Source organism: Ctenocephalides felis, unplaced genomic scaffold (assembly GCF_003426905.1).
Source record: "Ctenocephalides felis isolate EL2017-DRISC unplaced genomic scaffold, ASM342690v1 CF-g0.4_SCAFFOLD_01886, whole genome shotgun sequence".
NCBI lineage: Eukaryota > Metazoa > Arthropoda > Insecta > Siphonaptera > Pulicidae > Ctenocephalides > Ctenocephalides felis.
The window spans coordinates 6,376,484-6,397,720 of record NW_020538040.1 but is presented as its reverse complement, the minus strand read 5'-3'; the positions used below and the strand labels follow the sequence as shown (position 1 = coordinate 6,397,720).

General features: G+C 30.3%; 1 protein-coding gene across 1 annotated transcript in view; it reads left to right on the top strand.

Moving 5' to 3' along the window:
- Positions 1-20,585, top strand: part of LOC113377222 (staphylococcal nuclease domain-containing protein 1-like) — a 50,455-nt gene extending 29,870 nt beyond the window's left edge. Inside the window, 8 exon segments of the mRNA XM_026617459.1 lie at positions 1,278-1,416; positions 5,878-6,093; positions 11,987-12,135; positions 12,138-12,177; positions 12,180-12,345; positions 15,194-15,474; positions 17,920-18,038; positions 20,339-20,585. Coding sequence (XP_026473244.1) covers positions 1,278-1,416; positions 5,878-6,093; positions 11,987-12,135; positions 12,138-12,177; positions 12,180-12,345; positions 15,194-15,474; positions 17,920-18,038; positions 20,339-20,449 — 1,221 coding nt within the window. The 3' untranslated portion in view covers positions 20,450-20,585.
- The last annotated feature ends 652 nt before the right edge of the window (positions 20,586-21,237 follow it).

Below are 21,237 nucleotides of genomic sequence, written 5' to 3'. Positions count from 1 at the left end.
GCTCTTCACGCCAAAATGCATATACATTTATAATATGAGCGATGTTAAATGTAGAGCTGCATTTAAATAAAATGAGTCTCAATTCCCACACTAATATATTGGAAATTGAAGTCTTTTAAACGGTATAACATAACCATAACCACAACATTACACTGATACTTCATGTTGGATTAAATTAATTTAATTTTTTATTATTAAAGATATCCAAAATTACATCTTGTACTACTCTTAGTCGATATCGTGAGGGCCGAATTGTATGTATTCATCTTCGCTTTCCCATTTGTTGTTACAAAGTGAAATTTTTACTAATTTTAAAAATATTGTGGAAAGATTAGTAAAAAAAATGCAAAGAAATTATTATTAAAAAAGAAATATATTAAAAATATAATATACGAATCTCGTGTTGGCGCCTCCTAAGGCGTGCGCTCGTATTTTTTGCATGCATCGCATTAAAGGTAGGACCGGCCCTGATTAATACTTAATTTCATATTTTAAGTGAAATAATTTGTCATATCTTGTTCATATGTGTATCATTCATTGTACCATACATATACTATATTTTATATTATTTTAATTTCTGGCATATCTCAACTGCTTTTTGGCAATAATAATGTAGACATTTCATTTTTCTTATTCATGATCATAAATTTGTTATACATATTTTAATATTGTTCAGTAAATTGAAATATGTCGAAAAAACAATGAGATGACGTTTTTTGCATTTTTTTTTTCATTTATTTCTACAATATTGCATATACATCCCTGTACTTTATAATCACATACATTCTGGAAAATTTCCTTAGCATACTTCAGAAAGATTTCTCATAATCCGAATAATCGCTCAGGAGGAGTATACAGTGAGTGCTTGTAATTTAATATCAACTTTATATAATTGCATAAAACGTTTGTATGTCAAAAAGAAAAGGGCCGTTTTTAGGGTTTTCTTGGCAATTATTCGATTCATTCTTATATATAAGATGTCTCAATATGTTCGTCAGTATAGTTCTTTTTTTAAATGTCGTACAATTTCATGTCGTAAAATTACCCCTTTGCGCTCAAGGAAGTTTTACTTCAGTAATGGATTTTCGACTATTGGAGAATTTAATTGTGAATTAGTTTTGTTACTATTTTTAAATACTCGTGCCACCTATTTGTCAATAACTATACAAGCATACATTTAAAATGCATGCTTTTATAAGTTCAATATTTTTTTCATCACATTTTGCATCACATCTAGATTTTTTTTTTAAACAAATTGTTTCTATTTCTATTTTCAGGACCTAACGAAAGCCAAAAAATACCTGCCTTCATTGCAACGTGCCCAAAGGACAGAGGCTGTTGTCGAATTTGTCGCCAGCGGTTCTCGTCTAAGGCTATATATTCCGAAAGAAACCTGCCTCGTCACCTTCCTCTTAGGTAAGACTATCAATATAAAAAACAAGAATTATATTTATTCCACATCTCACAGGCAGTATTGAATTGTTACACATAAATTGCAATACGTTCATGAATGTGGTACATTAAACTAACCATTTTGATTTGAGGCTCGTATTTTTGTATATACTTTGTCTCAGTGTACTAATGGAACAAATTATAAAATCATAAAATTCAATGTGAGTAAATTATTATTGTTAGTTATAATTAGGGAATGCAATACCGATGGAAAACTTCAATACCGGTATTTCGGTAATTTTTCATTTTATAACCGGAATACCGGTAAATTACCGGTATTTTTATTATCTTAAACAAACGTGAACAAAATTGAAAGTTAATAGTGCAAATATAAACAAATGTATATATAACAACTATATTCAACTAAACAATAAAATAAAACAATAAATTTATTTTTTTAAATAATAATTTAACAAATTTATACCCAATTTAATTAATTCATTATCACTATGGAGTACAGTAGGCCCTCGCTTTACACGGCACTCTGGGTACACGGTTCCCATACTACACGGAGCTAAAAATCCGACATCCCTCCGTCTACACGGACTTCTTATTACGCGGTATTTGGTCAACAGCCCATAAGTTCGTTGTACAAAAGAGTATTGATGTAAATTTTGTTATCGACTTTCATCTTTTAGACATGCCTGATTATATAATAGCTGCCTAAGAACACGTTTGAGCTGACTACTGCGTCGCGCCAATTTTTGAATAAGGTGTCAATGTCCTACATGTCATTTCGTCCGTATTACTCCTACTTCAAGTTGTATTTTTTGGTCTCCGTACAGCACGATAAAAATGGTGCGATTTGGACCAACTGTGAGTCTCTCATAGCACGGATCCCATACTGCACTATGTAAGGTTCCATAGAACGCACTACGAATTAGCCTGAATTGTATGTTAAATATGAGTTTCTTATAGCACGGTTCCCATACTGCACGGTACGCACTTGCCGCGTAAAGCGAGGTTTTACTGTATATTGAGTACTTTTCACCAAAAACAAACTTATGAGTAAGAAAGACCAAAAACTTAAAAGATCATATTACATGCATATTACATTATTATAATAAACTGTATGTGTTAAATTATCATAGTCTCCAATATTTTAAAAAAAATATTTTTCTACACCAAGGATGAGCAACACGCGGCCCGCCGGATATTTTTCTGCGGCCCGCCAAGCATTTCCCAACAACAGATTATTTTTCTAGATATTTTATTAGATCCTGAATATGTCGATTTTCAATACTAAAGTACGTTAGCTAATAGTGATGCAATGCTTAAAGGAGCATACGACTCAAATGACGAAATACGATTGTTTTTGAATATGAAATAAGAATTATATTATTACTTTCGGCTTTTTGGTAATTAAGAATAATATCTTTTGCAGAATCTTGTGTTTCACTTTTCATATTCAAAAAAAGAAAATGTGAACAAATTTTAATTGTGATTCCAAATGTTCAAAGCTAACAAGACTGCGGTTTTCATGTAAATGTTTTCTTCGCAATTCAACATGCAAAATAATATAGATTTAAAAAATGCACTTTTTCAGTAAACACCGAATTTTGTTATAAATCTTATGTCAGCCTGAGAAATTTTCGCTTTTGAAAAAAAAACGCAAATCAAATTGTGATAAATTCTTTTTTTGGAAGTACGTGTGTGCCCGAACAATTACACAGGTCCACAAAAGAAAAGTCGCTGGATAATAATTAATTCATTCAGAAAAAAATCTAGATTGAAGATTGTTCCGGTTTTTAAATGTTTTCTAATATTTTGTGCCCCAATGTTGACTATAGATTTATCTTCAGCGGTAAAAGGTACATTGGAAATCATGTCACACACCCAATTAATTAACTTGTGGTTAATTTCAACCACAAAATTCATAAAAATTCACCACCTATCAAAGTGAGTAAAACATATCAAAGCTGCATACGCGTTGCATTTCGCATTAAAAAAATTAAAATAAAGAACAAAATCTAAAAAAAAGCGCTGATATTGAATAGCTTATATAAAAAAACAGTGCTTTTAAATATTATTGGTTTTTATTTTGTATTAATATTTATAAACACTTATAATATACACTCGAAATCATGTGAAACACATACTTTGTTCAATTTTATATTTTTGTTCTTTTCTTGTGGCAATTTTGTAATTTTGTTGCAATTACATTATTCCCTCGCTCAGTCAATACATCTTTTGACTTAATTTTAGATCGGACTTTTATCAGAGATTATGAAAAAGCTTCAATTTTATTAAATAAAGCAATTTATTTTTACATGGTTTGTACAGCCGTAACAATTTTTTTATGCGAAATGGAAAACTACACACAACTCCAAATTTTTATTTTTTTATAATAAACATTTTAGTAGTCCAATCATTTTTTATATAACTCGGTAATCGATCAGTTAACTATTATCGCCTTTTTTGCGAACGATTTTTATTGAAATTCGATCAAGATTTTTTTGAGCTTCTAAAAAAAGCTTAAATTTATCTGCTTTATTCGCTGCAATATTTTAAAAATGGTAACGAAATGGTCACCACCGATAAAACTAAATGATTTGCAGGCTTATCCTATTGTACAAATAATTCTCGATGTGCATAAGAAGTACATAGTTTTTGAATGTCTTACAAAAGGAGCTATCTCAGCAAAAAAAATTAGTAATTTAATTTTAAAATCAGGAGATAAAACTGTTTTTGAGAGAAAACTGAAATTTTTTTCAGAGTATAACAATTACAATATGGATGTTAGTATTTTAGCTTTGCAGTGAGTAAATTATCCGATATTTATTAGTATTTTAGCGTTTGCAGTGGGTAAAATTATATTAATTGAATGTAATAATATTGGGATTAGTCATTTCTTATACTAATCATTTTCTAAAAATATTTTCCGTAGCTAAACGTTCGCCGGGTCAGCTAATATATATATAAATTACGTGCGGCCCGCCAAAAATTTTGAAAATTTAAATTGGCCCGTGGCTTAAAAAGGTTGCTCGCCCTTGTTCTACACTAATTTAGGATCGGATATTTTGTCGAGATTAATAATAAGTTACTATCATTGTTGGGTATTGTTATTTAAAACAATGTGATGCTTCTATAGTATTTTCAAACTTCGAAACGTTTTCAAAAAATAATATTTCACAATTGTAATAAGAAGCAAACATATTTAGTAATTATCATAATTATTATGTTTAAAGTTAGAAAAAAAATAAAGATTACGCAGGGGTAATCTGTATGATATAAAATATTTTGGTTCAAATATCACTTAAAAAACCGTTACATTTTCATATAAGACTAGATGACCCGACAGACGTTGTCCTGTACCCATATTTACAATTTTTTAATATAATATACAAATATTTACCGTTGACCTAAAAATAATAATTATGTTTTTTTAAATTACTCTTCACGCCAAAATGCATATACATTTATAATATGAGCGATGTTAAATGTAGAAGTGCTTTAAATAAAATGAGTCTCAATTCCCACACAATATTGTAAATTGAAGTCTTTTAAACGGTATAACATAACCATAACCATAACATTACACTGGTACTTCATGTTGGATCAAATTAATTGGATTTTTTGTTATTTAAGATATCCAAAATTGCATCTTTGCATCCTAATCGCTATCGTGAGGGCCAAATTGTATCTATTCATCTTTACTTTTCCATTTGTTATTATACAGTGAAATTTTTACAAATTACGAAACAATATTGTGGAAAGATTAGTAAAAGTAGCTATTATTTCTACAATATTGCACATATATCCCAGTACTTTATAATCACACGCATCCTAGAACATTTCCTTAACAAACTTCAGAAAGATTTATCAAAATCCGAATAATCCTTTAGGGAGAAGTATACAGTGATTGCTTGTAATTTTATATGAACTTCATATAATAGCAATAAAGCTCAAGTTGATTCTACGCTTTAGTTAGAAAACGTTTGTATGTGAAAAAGAAAAGGACTGTTTTTAGGGTTTTTCCGACGATTATTCGATTTTTTCTCGCTGTAAGAACCATCCTTGGACATCAACAAACATTTTAAAAAAAGAATTGGTCAAATTGGTCCAGGCGTTGTTGAGTTATGCGCTTACCAACACATTTTGCGATCCATTTTTATATATAAGAAGATGTAAACAAACATCATTATCTATCAGTCCAATTCTATTCATTGTAACACGATATGAAGCCTTTAGTAAAGCAAACAAATATTCAATTTAATGAGGAGTTGAGATAATATTTGACATTTGTTTGTTGTATCAAATAGCGCTTATGTAAAAATACCGAAAATACCGGTATTTTTGGAATAAATACCGGTAAAAATACCGCCGAAAAATCGGGCGGTTTACCGGTAATTCGGTATACCGGTAAACCGGTATTGCATTTCCTAGTTATAATTTATCTAATGTATCTTTTTTTTTTTCTTTCAGCTGGTATCTCGTGTCCGAGGGGCGCGCGACCCGGCATAAACGGAGCGCCTGCCCAAGAAGCGGAGCCCTACGGAGAGGAAGCCCTATCCTTCACTAAAGAGCGTTGCATGCAACGTGAGGTTCAAGTTCAAATCGACAGCATGGACAAGGCCGGAAACTTTATCGGATGGCTTTGGGTCGATGGACAGAACTTGAGCGTTATGCTCGTTGAAGAAGGTAAGATAATTGGATAGTAAAAAATCTACTATTAACTCCTTAACTTACCCTTAAAGTTGTTCAAGCTGGTGCAGCTTTCGCGACTATTTTCTCACACAGTGTACAGTTTACCACAAAAATAACTATGATTTTGTGTTTTGTAGTTTCGTATAAATAAATATTTTGTAATACGATTGACCGAGTCACGCCCGTAATTCGTAATATTTGTAAGTTGAGGGTCAACTATTATTAACTAAAGTAAATTATTAGTTAAATATAAAACTATTAATCTCTAAAGCAGAGAGAAACCCGATTTGCTGTTTTTCTTTTTTTTTTTTTTTTTTTAAATGTACAATATGAAACTAGAGCGGATGTTTCTTATGTCTGACTTTGTTAAATTCTGATTCGTAACGACGAAAATTAAGAACTCTACTAATTATGAAACCAATACATCAAAAGAAAACGAACTCTGCAAATTTAGACTTCTTTCGGAAAAAAAGAACTCTACTGACAAGCAAATTCAAACATTTTTCGAAAAAAAGAACTCTACTGACGAGCAAATTCAGACTTTTTTAGGAAAAAAGAACTCTATTGACGAGCAAATTCAGACGTTTTTTAGAAAAAAAACTAACTTTACTGATAATCAAATTCAGACATTCTTTTGAAAAGAAAAGTACTCTACTGACTTTCAGACTTTCTCTTTTTTTTTTAAAAAAAAAAAACTCCACCGGCAAACAAATTTATACAGTTTTAGCAAATTAGAAACTACTGATTCAGACATTTTTGGAAAAAGAACTCTACTAACGAATAAATTCATACAGTTTTAGAAAAAAAGGAACTCAATTTATGAGCAAAATGAGATATTTTTAGAAAAAAAAACTTTGACGAGCAAATTCAAACATTTAACGAACTTTACTGGCTGCCAAAATCAGACTTTTTGTTTTCAAAAAAAAGGAACTCTACTTACGAACAAATTCGTACAGTTTTAGCAAAGAAGAATCATCTGATGAACTCTACTGATGAGCAATTTCAGACGTTTTTTAGAAACAAACGAACTTTACTGATCAGCATTTTCAGGCATTTAAAAAAAAAGAACTCTACTGACGGGCAACTCCAGACATGTTCATTAAAAACGAATTCTACCGACGAGCAAATCAGACTTTTTTTTAGAAAAAACGAACTCGACTGAACAAATTCTTATTTTTAGAAAAAAGAACTCTACTGACGAGCAAATTCACAAATGTTTAGGAGAAAAAGAACTCTACTGGCGAGCAAAATCAGACTTGTTTTTTTTTTCAAAAACACAGGAACTCTGCAAATTTATATAGTTTTAACAAATTAGAAATTCTATTGATGAGACCTTTTTTAAAAAAAACACGAACTCTACTAATGAGCTAATTGAGATATTTTTAGAAACAAGAATTCTACCGACGACAAAATTTAACAATTTTTTAACAAAAAAAATGAACTGTACCGACGAGCAAAATCTTCCAGTTTTAGCAAAAAAGGAACTCTACTGATAAGTAATTTTCTAAGAAAAAAGATCTCTGATGAGCAAATTCGGACATTTTAAAATATATATATATATATATATATATATATATATATATATATTTTTCAGAGCGTTTTGGATCTCTTAAAACAATTAAATTAGTTTTTTTTTAGTACCAATATATTACACTTAAATTGCTTGTAATTTTTTCTGAAGTGATATTTTGTATGTAAGCTTTTTTCAAAAGTTCGGTTGTCAGTTGTCTTTTTATTTTATGATATTTTTCTCTTATTAATTTTTGAAAATTGTATTTTATTTTGCTCACTAGAAGAGTTATTTCGTTTTCAGAAGAAATGCCAGTATTTGCTTAGCAGTAGAGTTCTTTTTTTTTTTAAATGTTTAAATTTGCTTCTCAGTTGAGTTTCTTTTTTTTTCTAAAAATGTTAGTATTTGCTCATCAGTAGAGTTCCTTTTTTAAAAAAATGTTGGTATTTGCTCATCAGTAGATCTCCTGTTTTGCTTAAAAAAAAAAGAATTAGTTTTTGCTCATCAGTTGAGTTTCTTTTTTTCTAAATGTTACTATTTGCTCGTCAGTAGAGTTCCAATTTACTAAAAGAAAATTGGTATTTGCTCGTCAGTAGTTTCTTTTTTCTAAAAATTTTAGTATTTTTATGTCAGTAGAGCTCTTTTTTTTAAATATTACAATATGCTCGTCAGTAGAATTTTTTTGTTTCAAATTCCAGAATTTGCTCGTCAGTAGAGTTCCTTTTTCTAAAAATATCAGAATTTGCTCGTCGGCAGAGTTTCCTTTTTTGCTAAAAATTTTAAAATTTGCTTGTCTGTAGAGTTTCTTTTTTTCTGAAAATCGTAAAATTTGCTCGTCAGTAAAGTTGCTTTTTCTAGAAAAAATGTTAGTATTTGCTCGTGAGTAGAGTTCCTTCTTACTAAAAAAAAATTTGTATTTGCTAGTCAGTAGAGTTCCTATTTTTCTAGAAATGTTAGTATTTGCTCGACATGGAGTTTCTTTTTTTTTAAAAAAAAATGCTTTGAACAATTTGCTTTTTTTGTTTAAAAAAGTCAGAAATTACTTGTCGGTAGAGTTCCCTTTTCCTAAAAATGGCAAAATTTGCTTTTCAGTATAATACATATTCAGCTATAAAAATGTTGGATATGCTTTTCAGCAGTTTTTTTTTTTCTAAAAAATGTTAGTATTCGATTTTCAGTAGCTTTTTTTTATTAAATACGTGAATTAGTCCGTCAGTAGAATTTTTCTTTTATTCGATATATATATTTATTTATTTACTTTATTTATAATATATATTTTAGACATTCACAAAATTAGAAAACTCTACTGACAAGTCAAGATTAAGTCCTTTAAAATGCTATTTTATCACAAACTGATTGATATTATAGTTTCGCTTATGGACAATATTAACGATGACATATAATCCTAGACTTATAATTATTATATTATATTTCTTTGGAAAGTATGTCTACAATTGACTTGAATTTTATCGAGGATAAAATAAAAAAGGGCCTTATGTCTTAAAATGACAATAAAATGTACACATTACTTTAATTTTATAATATATTAATATAATAAATAATATTTAACACTAGAATGACGGAGGTTGGTTGTATGCCCATTTCGCCTGATTGAGAGTCAATTTGGGTAAGGGATTAGGGAGAAATTAAAATTACTTTTTGTATACCTTTCATTGTACCATGAAGAACCAAAAAATATTTAAAAAAGTCACTTGAAATTATGTATATCACATAAAAAGTGCAAATGAGTCAAATTTACTCACTCCGTCATTCTAGTGTTACATATACAAACTGGTAACTTCTGATGAATTTTGATTAAGTCCTATATTTAAAACGCTTCTCATAGGCCTATAATATTTTAGGGGGTTGGTTTTGATTGTCAACTCTATCACAATGTAAAGTTTAATCAAAATCAAAAATCCATTTATTCAACTAAAATACATCCACAAGCTAATCCTACCATTATATTTTTGTCAAATTTATCAACCAACCGACTATTTACTCTTACCCAGGTTTATTGTAGTAAAAAGGAACTCTACTGACGAGCAAATACTAATATTTTTAGCAAAAAGGAACACAACTCAGAAGCAATTTCTAACATTTTGTTTAAAAAAAAAAAAAGAACTCTACCGGCATTTCTAGGAAAACTAAACAAATTCTGACATTTCTAGGAAAACGAAAGAACTCAACTTGATTAAAATAAAAATCAATTTTCAAGAATTAACAAAAAAAAAAAACTTTTCGAAAAAAGCTTATATACAAAATGTCATTTTAGAGAAAAAACTGACAAGCAATTTATATACAATATATACAATGAAAAAATGAACTCTATTGAGAGTGAATTTATTAAACTATTAATACTATGTCGTTCAAGAAAAAAAACTATACTGACTAGCAAAGGGATTAACATATTGAAAGGTGCAATTAAAATAATAATTTAGAAAAGAAAGGACTCTACTGAGAAACAAATTCAGACACTTAGAAAAATAATTATTGAGTCTACTGAAAAATATAATTTTAGAACAAAAAGGATTCTACTGACGAGCAAACTGAAAATCAATTTTAAAAATAACTAACGAAATACCACTCTAAAAACAAAAAAGAACTCTGAAACACTCTAAAAACGAAGAATAAGAAAAAGAAAAATACATTCTTTTCAAAATGTCTAAATTTGCTCGTCAGAGTTCTTTTTTTCCTAAAATAAATGCTCAAAGTTCCTCATCAGTAGAGTTTCTTTTTTGCTAAAACTGTATGAATTTGCTCATCGGTACTTTCCATTTTTTTTTTTAAAGAAATAATAGTATGCTCTTGCTCATCAGTTGAGTTTCTTTCTCCATAAAAAAGTTAGTATTTGCTCTGTCGAATTTGCTCATCAGTAGAGTTTGTTTTTTAATTTCGCACTCGGTTTGCTCGTCAGTAGAGTCCCTTATACATTTTGCATCTGGTTTTGCAATTTTCTTCTCTTCTAGTTTGCTCGTCAGTAGAGTCTCCTTTTTAATTTCTCACTCGGTTTGCTGGTCAGTAGAGTCCCTTACAAATTTTGCATCTGGTTTTGCAATTTTCTTCTCTTTTTTTAGTTTGCTCGTCAGTAGAGTCCCTTATAAATTTTGCACCTGGTTTTGCAATTTTCTTCTCTTTTTTTAGTTTGCTCGTCAGTAGAGTTCCTTATAAATTTTGCACCTGGCTTTGCAATTTTCTTTAATTTTCCTGCCGGTGTAGTCTCTTTCAATTTTTTTTGTTTGCTCGTCAGTAGAGTTTCTTTTTTATTTTATTTTTGACAGAGATCACAGAGTAAAAAGGACTCTACTGACGACCAAACTGAATTGAACGATTAGGAACTCTACTAACTTGCTCGTTATTATTTATTCTCGTTAACTATAATCAGAACTCTAAATATTGCAAAAAATATTGGCAGAACCTTTGATAATTTTTTAAATTTAAATCAATTTATTAAACAAATGAAATACACCTAAGTCTGTTTTCACACGGTCTTTTTGTACACGGTTTTGATATAACACGGTTTGAAAATTGAATATTTTTAATTTTTTTACACAATTTTATTCCATTTAGCACGATTTGAAATTTTATGTACTTAAATTTTGTTTGTCAAATTTAAGTTTTGCGAAGTATGTTCATATCATAAAAAAGTATTTATGAAGGAAAAAATCTGAAACCATCGATAGTATCGATAGTTTGCGAATACTAGCTTCAAGATTTAAGTGAATTCCCCTTTAGCGCGTACAACCAATTTTTACTGGTCAAAGCAAATGTGAATAGCACTAATTTAGGGGAATTCTCTTAATGTGCCTACAATAAAATTTACTGGTCAGATTTAAGTGAATTCCCCTTTAGCGCGTACAAACAATTTTTACTTGCCATACATTTAATTTAAACTTGCCATAGATTTAATTTATATTACTTTTAAGATTATAGTGCATATCTTTTTTATCATTACTATGCTTGTGAAAATAAGCATTATATATTTAATTTAATAAAATAAACATGAATCTTGTTTTTCACTAATTTTAATAGGTTTTAGAGATTAGGAACAAATCACCCATTTTTGTATAAGATCAATGTCTTTTTTTACACGTTTTTTTTACACGACTTCTTCTGGAACCAATCTACCGTGTACAAACAGTTTTAGGTGTATGTAATTTGTAATCCCATAATTTTCCTATAATTAGACCAATAATATTTTAGAATATTCGTTAAGACCATGAACTCTATGTCGTAAAATTTCATCAAAATCGTTAGAAAATAATTCTATAAATTATTTACAAAGGAACGGCCAGTTCGATATCTACCGCTCATTTATCTTGCCACTTTCGACCAGTTACAAATCTATTAACTAATCGACTATTCCTTCTTACCCAGGTCTATCATCCGTCCACTTCACCGCCGAGCGTTCCCCCGAGCACATAAGAGCCCTGAAATCGGCCGAAGACTCCGCCAAGAGCCGCAAACTGAACATCTGGAAGAACTACGTCGAGCAGGAGCCCGAGGTCGAGGAGCAAGTCGAAAGGTCAACGAGGAAGACAAGCAAGTCGATCGTAAGGTGTCCTACGAAAGGTCATGGTCACCGAAGTGACGCCCGAAGGAAAGTTCTATGCCCAGAACTCGGAACAGGGACCCAGACTGGAGGCGCTGATGGCCAAGATTCACCAGGAGTTCACCGCTAACCCGCCGCTGGCCGGTGCTTACACGCCTAAGAAGAACGATTTGTGTGCGGCAAGGTAATAATAGATACATAGATATATATTAGGGTGGTCCTTAAAATGGTCATTTTCGAATTTCCTTGCTCACGGGAGCTCAAATGCTTCCAAATTGATAAAAAACAATTTTCTGAAAGCATGGAAAATTTTCAAAAAAATTTCAAAAATATTTTTTAGATGTAATTTAGCAAACAAATGAATGAATAAAACTCATTCATTTGTCGCTAAGTTATACCTAAAACATTTTTTTTTTAATTTTCAAAAATTTTTCCATGCTCTTTCCATACAAGTTTTGATTGAATTGCGCTCTATCTAAACGTTAATATATATATATATATATATATATATATATATATATATATATATATATTAACGTTTAGATATATATATATATATATATATATATATATATATATTAACCAAACAAACCAAAAAAAAATTCTATATATATTAACGTTTAGATATATATATATATATATATATATATATATATATTAACGTTTAGATATATATATATATATATATATTAACGTTTAGATATATATATATATATATTAATGTTTAGATATATATATATATATATATATATATATATATATATATATATATTGATAGATTGATAGATAGAGAGAGAGATTAATTGATGGGCCTTTTTTTGGATAACATTGCCGTGATGAAAGATGCATGACACTAATAAGAGTACATTTTCTCTGTTTGCTCGCCAGTTGAGTCCCTTTTGTCTTTTATTGCAGATTCTACATCAGTAGAGAGTCCCTTTTTTATTTTTCTTCTTGACAGTAAAATTCCTTTTCATTTTTTTCCTCAGTTTATTTATCAGAGGAGTCTCTCGTTTTATTACTTATTTTTTATTATTTTCTTTTTGTGTTCTCAATGCGCCTATGTTTTGTTTTGATAACTGATGTTTTGATTTTCTTGGTGTTGGCTCGAGCTTTTTTGATACTCTCTGTCAAAACTAACCTCCAAATAATACAAAGGTCAAGATAATATTACATTTTTAACAGGAATTTGGAAACTAAAACAGCTAGATTCTACTTGTCATTTTCCTATTTAATTTGTTCGTCAGTAGAGTCTCTTTTAAATTTTTTTCTCACTTTGCTAGTCAGTAAAAGTCTCTTTTAATTTTTCTCGTCAATAAAGTCCCTTTTTTCAGTTTGCTCATCACATTGTTTTTTAGTTTAGTTGTCAGTAGAGTCATACTTATTCAATTTGCTCGTCAGTATAGATAATATTACATTTTTAACAGGAATTTGGAAAGTAAAACAGCTAGATTCTACTTGTCATTTTCCCATTTAATTTGTTCGTCAGTAGAGTCCCTTATTCAATTTGGTCCCTTTTTAATTTTTCTTCTCATTATGAGTTTGCTTGTCAGTCAGTAGAGTTCTTTTTTCCTACTTTACTCGTCAGTGGTCTGTTTTTTCTATTTGTTCGTTAGTAGAATACCTTTTTGAATTGTCCTCGTCAGTACAGCCCCTTTTTTAATTTTTTTCCATTTGGTTGGTCGTCTTTTGTTTAGTTCGCCAGTAGAGTCCATTTTTTTTTAGAGGACTTAATCATTTTTTATTTTTAAGTATAAACCAAGAGTAATAATTATTTTGAACGACTTTTTAGTGTTGCCATATATAACAAAACATGTAATCAGGAATAGCTATTACACTTATATTAACATTTCGTACGAAATAAGTGTAATCACAGTTTGTTGTAATTGTTCCTGGTTTGTTCACACATTTTCTGATGCTGTACGAATTTGTGTTGTAAAAACCAGGTAGATTAAAATTTTTGCGATCGCATTTTGAAAGTAATTTATCTAGTAATCACTTTCATCAAGAGAGCAAAGGATATTATAAATATTAGTGTTTAAATTTTTTTAGTTGTTGAAAACTTTAACTTCCCGTAGGGCAAGTTATAGTAATCGCAAAAAATCGAAAATGAAAATTTTTATATATCTTCACGTTTCAGAGGTTTCTGAATATTTTGGCATACCTTAGAAAAAATGGATGTATGTGTGTGTGTGTGCGTGTATGCATGTGTGTGCGGATACAAATTTTCGTCGACGATTTCGGGAACACGGATGAAGCGATTTGAATAATTCAAAAAACATTCGATTCGTATTGGTAAGGAGACGTGCTGATTAGTTTTTGGCGAAGGTAGGTTTTGCCGTTCCGAAGATACGGGGCAAAAAGTGCCATAAAACGGTATCTCAGTTTTTAAGAGAACGGAGCGTCCGATTTTAATAATTCAAAAAACATTTTACTTGTATTGACAAGATAAAGAATTGATCAAATTTTTATAAGGGCAGGTTTAGCGCTTTCGGAGATATAACGAAAAAAGTAAAAAAAAATGCCATTTGGCGGTCAAAAATGATCGTTAGACATATGCACATCAAATTATCAGATATTTTATAGAGATTTTAACAATAAGTATAAATCTTGTTTGCATTCCTATGGGTTCCGTACCAATGTTTATTCGTTAGACGGCGACGCGGCGCTTACGCGCTTTGACATTTTGTCTCTATGCAGTTAAAGCAGTACGATTGCTTTGAAAAAAAGTTCAGATCTTCCAAAATACGTCAAAATAAAGAATACATTTTTTTCAAAAAAAAAAATTAAAAAAAAATTTTTTAATTTTTTTTTTTCAAAAAAAAAAATTTTTTTTGTCAAATATCTAGTTTCTCAAAAATCTAATTCTTTTGAAGTAAAATTTTTTCAAAAATGTTAATCGTTTTAAAAAATAATAATAATTTTTGGTACGGGAAGTTCCAGCAATTTGCCTTAAGGCACGATGCCCTAATTGCCTTAAGACAGAATTCCACTTACAGCTAGTTCTACATTTTCTTCTATCTTTTCTTCAGATTCACCCAAGACGACCAATGGTACCGGGCCAAAGTGGAGAAGGTCCAAGGCGGCAACGTCCATGTCCTCTACATCGACTACGGTAACCGAGAGGTGATACCTACAACCCGCTGCGCCACTCTGCCCACTGCCTACGGCTACGACAAGCCATACGCCTCAGAGTACACTCTCGCCTTGGCGGTGCTGCCTACGGATCAGGACTATCAGGAGGAGGCCATCAAGGCATTCACCTCGGACGTCTTGAACAAGGAACTGAATTTGAACGTCGAATACAGAATCAGTAAGATAATAATTGATAATTGATAATTGATAATTGATGATTAAATTATATTAAGACACTTAAGGGGGTATTCTACTGTAGAATTTTGAAAAAATCGGAAATTACTTTTTTTCATATTTTCAAAGTTTAGTTATTCAAAAATATGTCATTAAAAGGATTTTTCAAAATTACTATTATTTCCTGAGTTACAGCCATTTTAGTGACTTAGCCTCGGTTCGGGTCCGACTTGTCTCAAAACTTTGAACGCATTTTTCTCGGAACTACTTTTTTCGAGCTGGCGGTAAGGATATCTCGAGTTCTAATGAACCGATTTACTTCAATTTTGGAGAGGATATTCTCTATACATCGCTTTATCGTGTGGACCTTGGCCAAAATTATAACTTTTCATTTAGTATTTTTAAAAAATTTGGAATTGTTAAAAAAACATGAATTTTTTTTTTCAAACTGCCGCCATTTAAACAAAAATTTTGTTTTAACTTATCCAAGGGTCATACGATAGCAGCATCTATAATAATTAAGAATCCATCTATTTTTTATCTTTCGAATCACCAGAGGGTTGGAATCATGCACGCCAGGACACCCTCTTTTTTTGAGCCCCCACTTTGACTGCTCATAACTTTGTTTTTTTGTGTAATAATAAAATATCAATAAACAAATGATAAATTGATAAAATGATCGATAGTAAAAATATTATGTTTCCTTTATACAGCGCTTCAAAAACCGGGCGAAATTCATGGCTCTACAGTAGAATACCCCCTTAATTCGTGCAAAATATATCAGTAATGGGTATTCTCATCTACATGTTTTATGATATATGACAGTGCTAAGAAGCGTTGTTCCACTTATAAATAAAATAGGCGCGAAGTTGAACTAATAATATTTTGATGTTTGTGCTATTTTGAGGTTACGTTTTGACAGTTGAAAGTACCAAAAATTTAAACTAGTTATAAACGTATATGAATGATTTGTTTTGTTTGCTAATTGTAAGAAAGGTCACTTTCCTACTTTTTATCGTTTACTCGTCGGTAGAGTCTCTTTTACTTTTTATACTTTTCCTATCATAACGCTTACTTACAGTTAAAATATGATAAAATTATAAACGACATATCAAAAGGTAAACAAACAAAAAAAAAACGGAAAAGAGATGAGATAAAAATAAAAAGGCTCTATTGACAAGCTAAAAAGGTGACTCTACTGACGAGCATACTGAAAATTATATTTTTATCATATATATTAAATTGGAAAGGAATGTGATAAGGAACTCTACTGACAAGCAAACTCAAAAGAAACGTAAAAAAGGGACTCTACTGACGAGCCAACTCAAAAGAAAAGTAAAAAAGGGACTCTACTGACTAGCAAACTCAAAAGAAAAGTGAAAAAGGGACTCCCTTTTTTATTTTCTTGGTTATCTTATCAGTACAGTTCCTTTTGAGTTTGGTCGTCAGAGTCGATTTTGTGTTTTTTTCCCCTTGGATTGCTCTTCAGTCGAGTCCTTTTTGTATTTTTTTCTTTAGATTGCTTGTGAGTAGAGTTTTTTTTGTTTTTTATCAAATTTGCTTGTCATTAGAGTCCTTTTTGTGTTTTCAAGAAATTGCGTTATTAAAGCAGAAGGAAGTCTACTGACTAACAAATTAAACTTGAACTTGAAGGAATTATTGGTATGATAATACTGAAAAAGAAACTTTACTGGCAAACGAAATGAATTCGAACTTAGGAGAAAATTAAAATTAAGAAATTATGCGTCATAAAAATATAAATTCTACTGACGAACAAGATTATATTTGAACTTGAAAAAAATTATATTTGAACTTGAAAAAGCAAATTCAGATGTAATGCATCATAAATTCTTTCAACTGCCAAAAACTAACCTCTAAATAGCATAAATGTGAAAATAACGTTAGTTTGACTTTACTCTTTATTAATACAAGATTATCAATTATTTTAAACTTTTTTTTTAGTGTTGCCATATAAGAGAAAACATGTAACTGAGAATAAACTTTTATTAACATTTTAAACAGAATAACAGTAATTTTGTCATAAGTTATGTATTCAAGAACAAATATTAAATTAATAGATATTATATTGGTCCAAATATAGTGCTGTGTCTGTCACTTCAATTGACGACTTGGTTTCCCATTTGGACTAGAAGAAAAGCTGTAATAAAACTGGATATACGTTTTATTTATAACGATGTATCTGGAACCATACCGCAACACATAATAATAATAATAATACTTTACTGACGAGAAATTACTATTACTCTGGTAATAGTCAAATAGTTTCAACTTTAGTTGCTGTAGGGATTAATATTACATTAATCCTTTCCACTCGCGAATTTCCGAGTTTTATATGAATTTATATGAATTTTGTTGGCATCCGAGTGGAAACGGTTAATGAAATGCTGCAATATATTTTATTTTGTGATACTAAGTCTTGTTTTTTTAGGTGGAGCACCCGCCGCATCTCTGGTCGATCCTGCAACCGAGCAAGACATTGCAAAGGGTCTCATTTCTGATGGCCTGATGCTCGTCGAAAAGAGACGGGAGAGAAAATTGGCGAAATTGGTAAGATAATTAATTAATATTTGAATTATAATAATTCATTTACAATTGATATGAGAGTACAATGTGCCTTGCACAAATTGCTGCATGGATAATTGATGTGAAGTTGGCGCGGTGTTCGTTGACAGTTGAAACCACGCGCGCGAAATTTGAATGATGTATTTTAATATAAAGAGTTTTGTCCAACAAATATTATAAATACGGTTTTATTTATATATTTTCACATATCATAGGCAGTATTGATTTATTTAACTTCTTTGATATGTATATAATGACAGTTGTTGTAAAAGAGAGCTAGATTAATGGTGCATCGCACAAAATGCTGCATGTATTATTACAATGAAGTTGGCTGCGAATACTAACGCGTGGTTTTGACAGTTCACACTGTGCGCGCGAAATTTAAATTACGTATTTTAATATAAAAAGATTTTTTTGTACTAATATTAGTTATATGATTTTATTTATATATTTCCACATCTCACAGGCAGTATTGAATTGTTTTACATAAATTGCAATACGTTCATGAATGTGGTACATTAAACTATCCATTTTGATTTGAGACTAGTATTTTTGTATATACTTTGTCTCAGTGTACTAATGGAACAAAATATTTATTTTTTTGCTTCGTTTTTTATTTAACTTGCTCGTTTGTAGAGTCCTTTTTTTCATATTCCTTGATTTTTTTTGTATATTCGTTGCGGAGTCTCTTAACTTATTGTAATTTTAGTTAGTATAAAATATTTTTACAGTTTTTTTTCTCATTACAATTTAATTATAAAATGTCTGGAAACAGTACATTGAAGAAAAAACATCTCTACTAAAGAACAAACGAAATTTTTAATAAACTCTAATAAACATCGAATAAAAGTACATGAAATATAAAATACGATAAAAAACGCGAAGGAGAATGAGAATTAAAAAAGAGCCTCTACTGACGAGCAACTGGACATGAAAAAAGTGACTGTTCTGATAGCAAATTCAGAAAGGACTGTACTGACGAGCGAATTCAGAAAGAAAACTTAAAAGGACTTTACTGACGAGCAAACTGAGCAAAAAAAAATAAAAAAGGGACTGTTCTAACGAGCAAATTCAGAAAGGACTACTGATGAGCAAACTCAGAAAGAAAATTAAAAAGGGGTTCTACTGACGAGCAAACTGAGCAAGAAAATGAAAAGACTTCTGACAAGCAAATTCAGAAAGTACTCTACTCAATGAAATTAAAAAGGACTCTACTAACGAGCAAACTGAAAACTGAACTGAAAAAAGTCTCTACTGACGAGTGAGCTGAAAAATTAAAATAAAAATAAACTACTGATGAGCAAATTCAAAAAGAAGCTAATAACAAAATGCTCGTCAGTAGAGTCTCTTTTCTTCTTTTATTTTAGCGTGCTCGTCAGTAGAGTCCTTTTTTTACTTTTTTAATTGCCAGTGGTCTCTTTTCAAATATTCTCGGTCAGTTTGCTCGTTAGCAGAGTCTCTTTCCTAATATTCCCGGTCAGTTTGCTCGTCAGCAGAGTCTTTATTTTCTCGTCAGTAGAATCCTTTTTCTAATATTCTCTCGGTCAGTTTTCTCAACAGTAAAGTCCCTTTTCTAATTTTCTTTTTCATTTCACTTGTCAGTAGAGACCCTTTTTAAGTCTTTCTTCAGTTTGCTTGTTAGCAGAGTCTTTTTACTAATTTTGTTCCTTGGGTTGCTTGTCAGTAGAGTTTCTTTTCTTCTTTCATTTAAGCTTGCTCATCAGTAGCATCACTTTTTGTTTTTTAATTAAGTTTGCTCGTCAGTATATTCCTTCAGTTATTTTCTTTTTCAGTTTGCTCCTCAGTAGAGCCATTCTTCAATTTTATTTCACGCCAGTAGAGTCTCTGTTTTATTTTCAGTCCATCAGTAGAGTCCCTGTTGATTTTTTATATCAAGTTCAGATTTTTTCTTTTTACGTCAGAATTTCATTTTGCTCGTCAGTAATGTTTCTTTTGTATTTTCTTCTTCAGATTGCTTGTCAGTAGAGAAGAAGGGACTCTACTGACGACCAAAATAAGAAAAATATAATTAAAAGGGACTCTACTGACGAGCAAAATGAAAAAAAAATTAACGAAAAGGGACTCTACTGACGAGCAAAATGAAAAAAAATTAACGAAAAGGGGACTCTACTGACAAGCAAACTAAAAAAAGAAATTAAACAAACATTACCGGCGAGCGATCTTGCTGTTTTGGTTAAAAAAATGTCTTAATGTTTTTTTTTTGTTGGATTTACTTGCCAATAGTTAGTTTTTGCCATTAACTATAATTTTTTTTTCCTTCTCAGGTTGGTGAGTACCTATCAGCCCAGGACCAGGCCAAGAAGCTGCACAATGCCATCTGGCAATACGGTGACATCACCGAAGACGATGCAAAGGAATTTGGTGCAGGCCGTTGAATAAAAAAAAAACAGTGCTTTCCAAGCACAGAGGGATCACTTGAATTGTCCAACCGGACAATTCGATTTGAATTCAACTACTAAACTAAACAAGTTTTGTGTTTTATAATTAGAAAAGAAAAAAAGGGTAAACTGATCATGCTTTCTATTTAAATTGTTTATACATACATATATATATATGAAAATGAAAAAAAAATAGTCCCGAGGTAATATAAATATGACTAGAAACGCGCGAGACACACGCTGTTTATTATAATTGTAAATTATTGACCTAAAAAAAACATTAGTTTTATATATATATATATATATATATATATATACCCCAATACGTTGACGTAATTAATTATTGACGCGACTTGACTATTTATATTATGAAAAAGAAATTCTTATGACCATTTTCATTTTTTCAAAAACAATTCTATAATTAATATATATATATTTAAATTAAAGTAAAAAAAAAGTTATTGTTGAATAATATAAATACATGTTTTACGACGGCGGTAACAATTGTGTGTTGTTTGCTGTGCGTGGTGTATCCATTATTATTATTATTATTATTATTATTTTTAATTTTCATTATGATTATTTTTTGGGGTAAATGCTGCTTCTGTGTAATTATGATGGAAATATGATGACATTCTGAATATTTTTAAATGATTTTTTTAAAATAAAGTTGAATTGGTGGTAAATTTGTGGGTTTTAATGATAGATAGTGAATTTATGGGCCTGTTCTCGGATATAGTTGTGTTATGATACTTTTTTTTTTTGTTTAAAGCAGGTACTTTTGA